Raw genomic sequence first — 12,024 nt, forward strand, 5'->3', positions numbered from 1 at the left:
AAAAATTGTGGGAGGAGATACATTTCAGTTATTGAAAAAAACAGAGTGATGGACTTCATAATTTGTAATAAGTTTAAGTGGACAAAAGTTTCAGCAGTATTGAGGCTACATTGTGGTGAAGTTTCAAAACTTCAGCATCTACCGTTGGTTTGGTAGGAATTTTTTAAGTTTTTAAATTTAAACGCTTATGGGGGGGCACATGTCCTTGGAGTGAATCTGGCATGGGGTTGGATGTTTCTGTGAAGTTTGGTGAGTTTTCGCCCATGGGAAGTATGACTTCCTTGGAAGAAGAAGAAGAAGAAGAAGAAGAAGAAGAAGAAGAAGAAGAAGAAGAAAATTGTGGGAGGAGATACATTTCAGTTATTGAAAAAAACAGAGTGATGGACTTCATAATTTGTAATAAGTTTAAGTGGACAAAAGTTTCAGCAGTATTGAGGCTACATTGTGGTGAAGTTTCAAAACTTCAGAAGAAGAAGAAGAAGAAGAAGAAGAAGAAGAAGAAGAAGAAGAATTCCTAGGAAGCACCTTGAGATTGTCAAACACCCTCATTTTTGTATTTGAAAATCATTTCTTTGTACGTCTTTTTAAACTGGATTATGTTTGGACATTATTTTAACTCCACATTCAAACTGTTCCATATCTTAATTCCACAGATAGGTTCATACTGTCTCCAACGGACAGTTGAAGACCTGGTCTGAAGGATATGGATTTGTGCAGAGGCAGCAGATGTTGGACAAGAACCTGAATCCATAGAGCTCACCTGAACTGTGTAACCTCAGGCTGGTGGTGGTGTGGTGTGAGAAATGGTTTCTGCCTAACACCAATCAGTCATGGTCTGAATGTCTCAGTCACCATTAATGATACGATAAGGCTCCATGTCACAAAGCTAAAGTCGTCAAAGCTAAACTGGTTGTATCAACATGACGGCGAGTTGAACTTCAGTGACCTCCACAGTCTCCAGAACTAAATGTGCAGCTGTTGAATCAGCGGAGATGATGATGCGATAGAGCAGTCTCTGAGGAAAGTTTCCACATCTGGAGGATCTGGTGGACCATGATATGAGGAACTGAGGAACCATCCAACCCATAATGGACAGGTGATCATAATAGCGTGCTCACTGGGGGGATGTGTGCTGTTTTTGTTTCACCCAACCCACTAATTAAATCTGAACTTCTATTGTTTAACAGTGACTACTTCAGGAGTGATAAGAATCTGAGATAATCATTTCCCATCAGCATGAGCTCAGTACACATACGGTACCATTTCTCTGAGGACTGAGGCTCTGATGTTTTTACAGTATTATGAAATATAGCACCTAGACCTGCTTTATAATGAAAACATCTTTATACAATATTGGGATTTTAACACATTAATGTGTGGCTGTTATTGTGAAGGAAACAGAACATATTGATTACACACAGACAGCAGATTTGCATTTAAATGAAGTGGGGGCATTCACAACCTAGAGGGTCATCCCCTGCTGTCCCTCAGCTAAACCATCACATGGACAGGAAACAGGAACAAAAACATGAAACCATCACATGGACAGGATACAGAGACAAAAACAAGAACTATCACATGGACAGGAAACGGACAAAAACAATGTGGGAGAAGTGGACCACAGTTTTATGATGTGAACCAAATGGACACAGGGCAACCTGGGAATAAACAACCAAAATAGGGAAGCTGGTGTTTTTGTGGCTGTTACCATCGTGATCAGTGACCACATATATCAGAACGCACGTGGAGCAAGTGGGGACATCAAAAAAGTGTGCTGAGAGGATGAAGCTTTTGACTTAGAGTCTTGCAGAAAAGGTGAAGGACTGATTTCACTGTCACCTGATGGTTTTGAATTAGAGCTTCCACTTGCCTGTGTAATTTTGCCTCAGTACATATTACAACCTTTTCTCCATTCAGCCCTATAGTTATTTATCAAGACCCTCTGTCTAGGAGGCTTGATTCATCCAGGCCTTTCCCCTGACACTTTAGCAGGTGGTTTTACACATGACCTCTGTTTGTCTGCATGAGTAAACTCCATCTGAAGGACCTCCAACCAATCTTCACTTCAAAACCTGACAAATGAAGCATCTTTGCCCAAAGACCCTCTACCTAAGGGATCGCTATCTGCAGGTCCTGGTTTGAAATCTAACTTTGCTCCTTTGATTGGTGGTTTTCAGTTGAACACAACACAACACAACACTGTGGTTAGTACACTCATAGGGGTTTCATCCCGGCAGGGCTCTGTGTTGGTTGCAGTTCCTGAACCCAATTTTGAACCGGCCGGCGCATTCAGACTGAAAAAATAACAGGTTCAAAGCCTAAAAAGTCGGTTCTCAAGGGAACCAAGAAATACTTGGTTCTTTGCTGCGAACCATGACATCATCAGTGTGCCATATTCTAGCCTGTGAAGACATGCAGGAAGAATGAGAAGGCAGTGACTACAACCTGGAAAAAACATTGTAGTGGTCTGCCGAAGAAAGAAAATATTTGGTGGCGATTTGGGCATCGACAGAATTTCAAGAAAAGCTAGAAAGCAGAACAAGAAAGAACAAGATGTATACATTTCCCTTTGGGGCTTAATAAAATAAAGCAATTTTTATCTTTGAACGTGGGGAAGAGATGGTCAAGCCTGGGTGGACTCAAATAATTAATAAACTTAAAAAAAACTGAAGAATGATTACAGAGACAGCAAAAAAGCCAAATTTTTTTAGCAATGCAGAGTAACGTACATTACAACCATAACTAGAACCAGAACCAGAACCGGGTCTGTCTGAAAGCACCCTCAGGGCTCTAAAGGAGGAACCAGGGCAGTGCCTTACCAGCAGCAGTATGGGTCTTCTCCATGTTGTGAGGCCAACGATACCTGACAGGATGACCTGTAAACACAAGGAAGATCTGTCAGAGCCATGAATCAGTTCTTACTGTTACTTAGTTACAGCTGATCCACTTGGTTTTAAAGCAGTACTAAAGAACTTTCAGTTTTGGTTGAGTTTGGCGGCGCCTGTGGACCAAAGCGGTAGTGTTTTGCCTGAAGGAAGACTCCATTTCCCATGAACACTAGCGTGAAGCCCTGTAAATATCCTGCATTAAAATTAACAGAAGACATCAAAACTAAGTTTCTGTTTCCAGTGGATCATTTCAAAGTGAAAACACAAACATAATCCATTGCTAAAGTGCCGTTTTGCCTGTCCCCTCCTTGTTGTGACTCGCAAAAGTGAAAGTGAAAGTAAAGTGAGAGCCGGGTTCCTACCATGCTCCTCAAAGCTGCTTAGTGCCAGAGAAAGAGATACAGACATGGGTGCAGATCCCAGGGGGGACGGGGGGGACATGTCCCCCCCAATTTCTGAAAAACATGAATTGTCCCCCCCAATAAAAATACCCTAAATTATTCAAAATTGAACAAATGTATTTTCAGACTTCACATTCTTCACATTTTAGATTCACATCTAAAAAGAAATGATTGAAATGGTAGAACAAATAACCAGAGCCGAAATCTTACACAGACACTGATGACATCAGCAGGCTTTAAATTTAAAAAAAATGACACCCTCAATCTTAGGATTTATATTTTGATATTCATCCAAATCATGCATAAAGTAGTCCCATACCCTGGGAGAAAAGGAAGATGGTGAGAAGAATTGGGGATCTGGGAAGGTCAGTGGGAGGCGAAAGTTAAGAATGTGAGTAGATATTATATTTCAGAGACCTTTAAAATTATAATTTACTAATATAACAGCAGTGATACCGCTGTTGGCTGTTTAGGACAAATAAACAAGAAAGGTATAAGCCCAATAAATGATTCCCTGTGCAGTACTTTTTGAATGATATGGTGAGCCTCTACCAAGTTGTGATTTATGGTGGCATGTTATGAGCTGCATACAGGCAAAAAAAAAAAAAAAAAAAAAAATCACTTTTGTGTCCCCCCCAATCCTGACATCAGATCTGCACCCCTGGATACAGACCTCCTCAGACCACGACAGAGGTGTCATTCAACTTGTTAACTAAGTCGATGTATCATCACAAAAGTTATGAAAATATTTTATGAAGGTTGAAAAGTTACTTAGTGCTGGTTTAATTAATAAAGGATAACATCAGGAAATTACATTAAATTAGGTGTCATATGACAGATCCCAACCTATCAGAAAACCCAAGGCATGAACAGGAATAAAACCACTTTTATCTTTTGTTTTCTATCCAGCCAATGGGTAGATAATTGATGATCTAGAGCAGGGGTGTCAAACTAAATTTAGTTCAGGGGCGACAAACAGCACAATTTGAGCTCAAGTGGGCCTAACCAGTAAAACAATATAGCATGATATCCTATATATTTAGAAAATTAATGTTTTCCTCTGTTTTAGTACATTATTAAGATGTTTACAGTTAATGAACTATCCTTTTACAAAACATATTATGAACCACCTGAAATTTCTTGATAAAAAATGTCCATGTGCAATTTCAAATTTTCACACTTAGCAAATTCATGCTGAGGGCCGGATTGGACTGCCGGGCTGGTTTTGGCCCGCGGGCCACATGTTTGACACCCCTGATCTAGAGCAAAGTCTTCACATATTGTGTTTAGGAGGAGCTGACAAAGGGTACAATTAAATCCCCTCTCTCTGCACAGAACCAAAGAACAGCTGAAAACCTGCAAATTGTTGTGCTAACAGTGTAGAGAATTCATCACTCATTATCGGCTATGAATTTGTTGTTGTTGAGAGACACTTAAACCATGAAAAATCTGGCAGTTTTCAGCCACCTGGCCTCTCTTTTAGCTCAGTGTCTGGTTCCCACCAGGTACTGACGTCTGGCTCTTTATCTGCTTAATATGCACCACAGTGTTCACCAGCTGCTCTCAGCTGTTTGGATGAGGAGCAGGTTTTCAGAGGCTGAACCAGGGCTTCAGAGTTGTTGACAGTTTGTCATGACCTCTCTCATATTAGACAGCCATCTGATTGTTAATGCTAACAAACATTAAATTAAGTTGTTTCCATAGATTTTCATTCCTCACACACTCATGAGTCCAACCACGTCTCTGGTCCAACTCAGTTTCCTATCAACAAAGTAATGCTAACTATGCTAACAGTGCTGTGGTCATATCACCACAGCCTCCTGTTGCACCAACATGTGTTCCAACCATAGACTGTAAAAAGAAGGTTCCAACACCATCAGTCTCAAGAAAGACAATACAGTGGCTCATCTGCTGCCTGACGTCATTTCCGTTAAAATAGTAAACATTGATGATGAAAATGCCTGTGTTCAAATCCACTGTTAGTTCCCCTCTCCTGCCAGGACAGTCTGTCCTCTGATCTGAGATCAGGTCAGCCCTCTGAGCGGTGAAAAAGCTCCGCGCTGATGAGACGCCAAACTTACCGAGGAGCCCGCCCAGAAGGGACACGAGTTCCGGATGGCAGGTGAGCTGCTGAGGGACAGAGCTCCGAAGGACAGCGCCACCATGGAGCCGCCGAGCAGCAGCTGCAACAAGCCCAGCGACAGCAGCGGCCGCCCGGGCAGCAGCAGCCTGGAGCCGCCCCCGGTGAACCGGGAGGAAGAGGACAAACCACGGGGTCGGTTTCTGTACGACGGCTCTGCGAGCTGGGAAGCTCCGGTAACCGGACAGCAGGAGCCCGGGAGCACCACCGGGAGCGACATCTGATCGACGGGCACGGCGGAAAACAGAGGCCGTTTACGGGGTTTGCAGCAGCGGATTGGCGTGCAGATCCTCGCTGGGTTCACCGGAGCTGCTCGGTACCATCATGGTGTCCGGTCTAAAATAACACGCGGGCTGCTGGGATTGACTTTCACATAGTTTGGCAGCGGGCTGTGTGAGAGTGAGGGCGGGGGGAGGGGCAGAGGGGCCATGTGTGACATGTAAACAGGGATGGGTGGGGGTGGGGTCCCTCCACACAGACCCAACCCCAAAGACCCCCACCCGAACCCCCTCCCCCACAATAAACAATACAGATGATGTTGAGAGTTTATGTGAAGTGGGATGACAACATGAACCAATAAACCAGCTGATACACAAACAGCAATGTGTGATGCAGATTCTCTGCTGGGAAAAGACCCTCATAGTTTTATGAAGCTCTCCAAAAGGGGCTATTAGCCTATATGTCAGGTGAATGGATTAAGACAATCAGTCACATCAAAACACTGAAATGATGTGACTGTGCTGTGCTGACAGCAGCTGAAGACAGTTAGCCTACTCCTTCCTTCTTGATGAAGGAAAAAGGGATCACATCAAGGCGATAGCATTGTTATTTAAAAATTAAAATAGGCTAGCACTAAGCCACATTGAGCTCCTCTGATATGAACTCACTTTCACTTTTCTGTAATCTTTAGTCAGCTCTATGACCTGTGAGAAGCACATGGTTCAGTTGGTGATGCGTGAGGAGAAACAGTGGACAAGTCGAACTGTTTGTTTTTTTATTTTTTATTAAAAAAAGGTTATTAAATAGCTACAGATTAGCTATAGGCCTACTTTGTACACTAGGACAACTTCAGTAGAGAGAACAGAACAGACTGGTCAGTATGAAACATGATGAACACAGAGACACTTGTTGTATCAACATGACAAAGTAGTGATGGTGAACAACTGCTTCACTGATGAAAACAGTCCTACAGCTTGGATGTGGTCTGGACTCTTGTTGAGCTCACAGTACTGGTTTGACTGGAGGCCGTCGTCATGGTCACAGCTCCTTTCTTCTCAGACCTGAGTCAACAAAGGACAGCATTAGTAAAAAGCAGTGGAAGCCTGGACCGGTCACAGTGGTGTTTGATGCTGGAGATCCTGAGCATCATCACTTTGTCATGGTGTCTGAGGGTTGACATCTTACTTGTTGATATTTTCCTGAATGTATTTAATTACAGTTCATCACTATCTGCAATAATTTCACATTACATCCAGCTTTGAAGTTGTTGTACCATTGCCACCATTGTTCAGCAGCTGCAGACATTTTCAGCTGAGGCACATTGAAACCTGGAAACGACTTGTGTTGCAACAAGTGACAACAGAACCTGAGACTAAATGGATCCTGGTCATGAAGAAATCACAACAATAAACTCTCACAGTACCTTGTGCACAGAGGACCAGCAGACAGGTGAGGAAGGCAACGACAGCTGAGTTCATGGTTGGAGCTGTAGACAGGTTCTGGCTCTCACTGCTGTGTCTTCATTCACTCTGCGCTCCTGATGCTTCACACAGCACATGGTTTCACTTTCCAATATCCCCTTTCACTTCCTCCTCCTCTTCCCGTTTCTTCCAAAAAGCCTGTTTCTCAGAAGTGGAGACACTTCTTATGCAGAGAAAATATTGTACACTCAACTGGTTAGATATATGGATTGACCAAACATAGTATATGGTAGCCTAAATGAACAGCATACTAATACTGATTAAAGCTCAAAGACATTTAACACAGATAAAAATGATATAGATCAAATTCAGAATAAATACAATAAGTGAAACTTTAAAACACCATTAAAAAAGTTCTATACACATAATCACACATCAAAAGCTAATTTAAAAAGGTGAGTTTTGAGCTGGGATTTGAAGGTTGGGAGGTGTGTGCAGTCTCTGATGGATTTGGGGAGTGAGTTCCAGGTGGAGAGGGCAGCGACAGAAAAGGCTCTGCAGGTTCCCAGGTTTGGTGCTTGGTCTGTGCAGGTACAGAGAGGAGATTTCCTTCAGATGAGTGGAGGAGTGGGGATGGTGGAGCAGGTCTGTGAGGTAGGAAGGGGCCTGGTTGTTAAGTAGTACTTTGTGTGAGGAGGAGGAGGATTTGAAATTGTATACAGTGTGTGGTGTGGATGTGGAGCGAGTGCAGGTGTAGCCGATGTTCATATCTGGCCCTCTGTGTTGTGTTTCTCCTAGGTGGGGTTCGAACCCTGGTCTCCTGCACGGCAGGTGACGATGCTAACTGCTTCGCCAGAGGTTGACAACCGCTTGGCAAGTTGGTTAGCACGTCCTTTATGAGTGAGTGAGTGCACATCCGTTACACAGGTTTTGGAGGACGGGGTGGTGTGGTCTTGTGTTGAAGTTTATTGAGGAATTTGGATGATGAGTCATAGAGGGTGCTATTGCAGTAGTCTCATCTGGATGTGATAAATGCATGATGCAAGGCAAGTTTATTTGTATAGCTCATCTTTACAAACAAAAAGCACTATACTGTTAATCACAGTCATTCACCCATTCCAACCAGCACTTTCCCTACACACTGTCCTATACCATAAACACCACTGATAGATAATTTTGGTTTCAGTCCAGTCATAACTCTGACACAATATTAATCTAAAAAAGAAAACCTCAAACTATTGTAAAAGCAGCATCAGTGCAGACATGTGTAAGACACACAGTCAAACAGTAACATTGGTTATAACTCACAAAGTCATAGACTAATCATGAGGTAACTCACATGTCTAAAGGGATGAAATTAGGTGATAACCTTTATATCGAAAACAAACCAGGAATCAAAACAAACCAGTGATCGAAATGACCAGGAAGTGGTCATTTTTGTTTACTCTGTTTTAACTCCTGTCATGCGTCTTTTTATTTTAAACTAGCCTACATAATTAGCCTGTGAGACTTTCTAAGAAATGGGATATGAATCTGAAACAACTTTCCAAAATGAACTTTAAAGAATTCATCATATTTCAGAAATAATTCATATTTACACTCTTGAATACTGTTTGCTGCTGATTTATAAACGATAAAATATCGAGCAATTTTATAGATTTAAACAAGGACAACTAAATTAGGGTAACCATTATCTCCATCCTCAGATACAGCAATGAAGTCATATTGTGGAGTATAGAGACATACGAAAGCCACTGGCCTGAAAAAATGGAAATCAATATCTTATTCATGAAAACAAAATGACAAATCTCAGCCTTCAGTTTGTTTGTATGGATATCATTATCTCTCTTCTGAGCCATCTTGCGGTCAGGTCACTTTAAAGGGATAGTCCAACATTTTGGCAAATTCACCTATTGCCATAATCCCTACAGTCATAGGGGAAAGTTCATTACCTGTAATTATTGGTGCATGTTGTTTTGAGATCCCCGAGGCAGAGACGTGAGCTGCTCAGCGAACACAATAGAGGTGAACGGTACATTGTCCCCTGTACTGTCCCTCACAACTCTTTAAATACACAATCCAACAACTCCAAAACGCTCTTGTTGACAAGTTGTGACCTGCACATTCACCACGCTACTCATGCTACTTTTACTTTAGTTTGAGAGGTTTTTCACTTTTTCTTTTAGATTAATATTATGTAGGGGTTATAACTGGACGGAAAATGTAATTGTCTGGTGGGTGAATATGTGTGAATGGTAGGACAGTGTGTTGGGAAAGTGCTGCATAAATGTGTGTTGGAGGGTATGAGTAATTAGCAGTGTGCTTTCTGTAGTTGTTAAGACAAGGCAAATAATGCAATATATGCTGTCCATTTACCATTTGGGACTTCTATATTAGGCCCATTCATAAATCCAACCAGTTGAATGTCAAGTTTTTCTCTTTGCAGCTATGAAAAGTTTGAAGTAGATTTGATTATTGACACAAGTCGAACCTGCAGGTCTGGGAACCTGAGTGTAATCACATATTTCACAGATTTTAGCATTAAGTTGCAACATTGCAACATTAGAAAGTGACTCAGTGAAGGCACTCTAGTGTGGAAAGTGTATGGAGAAATGCTTCTCTCCATCAGACTAGACTGTGTTTTTGGTGTGCAAGTACATTGATGATGAATTACATGCATTCCCTCTTCATGTAGACATACAGCAATTACAAAGATGCGTTTCTGCAGACAAACATGTGTCTGGGCCAAACAGTCTGCATAAGAATGCTTCTAGGAAACAGGCTTTTTGGAAGAAATGGGAAGAAGAGGAGGAAGTGAAAGGGGATATTGGAAAGTGAAACTTGTATATTGTGTATAAAGAGGGAGATCCATGTGCTGTGAAGCATCAGGAGCGCAGAGTGAATGAAGACACAGCAGTGAGAGCCAGAACCTGTCTACAGCTCCAACCATGAACTCAGCTGTCGTTGCCTTCCTCACCTGTCTGCTGGTCCTCTGTGCACAAGGTACTGTGAGAGTTTATTGTTGTGATTCCTTCATGACCATGATCCATTTAGTCTCAAGTTCTGTTGTCACTTGTTGCAACACAAGTCGTTTCCAGGTTACAGTGTGTTTCAGCTGAAAATGTCTGCAGCTATTGAACAATGGTGGCAATGGTACAACAACTTTAAAGCTGGATGTAATGTGAAAATTATTCCAGATAGTGATGAACTGTAATTAACAAGGTCCCGTCTCCTCCTCCCTCAGGACAAGACAACACATCTCAGAGATGCATGTGTTCAAAGGGTTTCGCCATGATCAACCCAAAGCTCATCCAGGGAGACCCAGTCATACACCGTCCAAGCATCTTCTGTTCAAACACAGAGATTATGTGAGTAGCTGAGTTGAAATAAAGCACATCCACTGACGTGTTGTTCTTCAGCCTCTCTCTGACACATCTCTCTCTTCTCTCTCAGTGTCAACCTCAGAGGAGTTGGAAAGAAATGTGTGAATCCAAACTCCCGACTTGGAAAATACATTCAGGAAAATATCAACAAGTAAGATGTCAACCCTCAGACACCATGACAAAGTGATGATGCTCAGGATCTCCAGCATCAAACACCACTGTGACTGGTCCAGGCTTCCACTGCTTTTTACTAACGCTGTCCTTTGTTGACTCAGGTCTGAGAAGAAAGGAGCTGTGACCATGACGACGGCCTCCAGTCAAACCAGTACTGTGAGCTCAACAAGAGTCCAGGCCACATCCAAGCTGTAGGACTCTGCACTGTTTTCATCGGTGAAGCAGCACCATACTTTGTCATGTTGTTAAAACAAGTGTCTCTATGTGTTCATCATGTTTCATACTGACCAGTCTGTGCTTTCTGTTCTCTCTACTGAAGTTGCCTTCAGGTGTATATAACAAGTGAATCATCTATATTTAATAACTTTTCTAAGAAAATAAAAACATCAAAAATAAAATGGACTTGTGTCTTTTGTTTTCGGTAACACTTTACAAAAAGGGTCCCTTAATTAACGTTAGTTAGTATAGCCTATTATTAAGCATTAATATATAAACTAATGTGTTAATTAATGCTGAGTAATGCATACATAATGATAACTAATTACATTATTCAACTTTTAAATGTATTAAATAACTTTGAGTAGTAAACATGAATTGACTGCTTACTTATTAGGGCCACGGGCATTCGCACCGGGCACTGGTCCCAACAGCTATGAAATAGCTGCAGGGTTATTGTGTGGATTTTTTCTTCTTATTAGTGTGAATGCTGCAAGCATTCACACTATTGTTATTCAAATCTTTATACTTATTATTAGTGTGAATGCTGGAAGCATTCACAGTATTGTTATTCTGTTCGGCCATTTTGTTTCTTTAAACTTATTATTATTAGTGTGAATGCTGGAAGCATTCACAGTATTGTTATTCTGTTCGGCCATTTTGTTTCTTTAAACTTATTATTATTATTATTAGTGTGAATGCTGAAAGCATTCACAGTATTGTTATTCTGTTCGGCCATTTTATTTCTTTAAACGTATTATTCTGAGTCTTCTTCCCTTTTTCTGCGTTTAACTAGTCCTTCATACTTTGTGCTATTTCAACAATTCATATATCAAAACGTGCAGCTTTTTCAGGACATTTATGCTATGACTTTTCTCTTTCATACTATTTATACTTTTTAAAATATTTAACTTTTTCTGCAAATTTTTTTCCCATAGGAATACATTGAAACAGTCTTCAAACTCTTCAAATCTTCTGCTTCATTCAGCCTCTAATAGCTTCAGCATACTTTCAGCTACAGACTTCATTCAACTTTTAAACTGTTCACAAACCTTTCTTTCTCTACTGAAGTTGCCTTCAGGTGTATATAACAAGTGAATCATCTATATTTAATAACTTTTCTAAGAAAATAAAAACATCAAAAATAAAATGGACTTGTGTCTTTTGTTTTCGGTAACACTT

The 12,024-nt window shown here is 41.2% G+C and overlaps 2 protein-coding genes across 3 annotated transcripts in view; one reads left to right on the forward strand and one right to left on the reverse strand.

Moving 5' to 3' along the window:
• entrep1 (endosomal transmembrane epsin interactor 1) overlaps positions 1-5,813 on the reverse strand; it is a 30,385-nt gene extending 24,572 nt beyond the window's left edge. For both annotated transcript variants that reach the window (XR_015036610.1, XM_085787396.1), the window contains exons 1-2: positions 5,371-5,813; positions 2,820-2,876 (exon numbers count right to left, since the gene is read on the reverse strand). Coding sequence is in view for 1 of the 2 variants with exons in the window: in XM_085787396.1 (XP_085643522.1) it covers positions 2,820-2,876; positions 5,371-5,649 (336 nt within the window). In the remaining variant the exon portion in view is untranslated. The remainder of the gene's footprint in view (positions 1-2,819; positions 2,877-5,370) is intronic.
• Positions 5,814-9,943: 4,130 nt separating this feature from the next.
• On the forward strand, positions 9,944-11,018 carry LOC146981836 (C-X-C motif chemokine 11-1-like). The gene is made up of 4 exons (XM_085788202.1): positions 9,944-10,072; positions 10,314-10,437; positions 10,523-10,603; positions 10,728-11,018. The coding sequence occupies exons 1-4, from the start codon at positions 10,018-10,020 to the stop codon at positions 10,819-10,821; spliced, it is 354 nt and encodes a 117-aa protein (XP_085644328.1). The 5' UTR covers positions 9,944-10,017; the 3' UTR covers positions 10,822-11,018.
• Positions 11,019-12,024: the final 1,006 nt, after the last annotated feature.

This window comes from Trachurus japonicus, chromosome 9 (genome assembly GCF_045865225.1).
Source record: "Trachurus japonicus isolate A0001 chromosome 9, Traja_1.0".
NCBI classification, from domain to species: domain Eukaryota; kingdom Metazoa; phylum Chordata; class Actinopteri; order Carangiformes; family Carangidae; genus Trachurus; species Trachurus japonicus.

What these genes read in the sequence shown, in the direction of transcription:
- LOC146981836 (XM_085788202.1), top strand. Translation starts at nt 10,018, where the DNA reads ATGAACTCAGCTGTCGTTGCCTTCCTCACCTGTCTGCTGGTCCTCTGT. An exon ending in GCTGGTCCTCTGTGCACAAG is followed by an intron (nt 10,073 to 10,313) that starts GTACTGTGAGAG and finishes CTCCTCCCTCAG; the next exon opens with GACAAGACAACACATCTCAG. An exon ending in TGTTCAAACACAGAGATTAT is followed by an intron (nt 10,438 to 10,522) that starts GTGAGTAGCTGA and finishes CTTCTCTCTCAG; the next exon opens with TGTCAACCTCAGAGGAGTTG.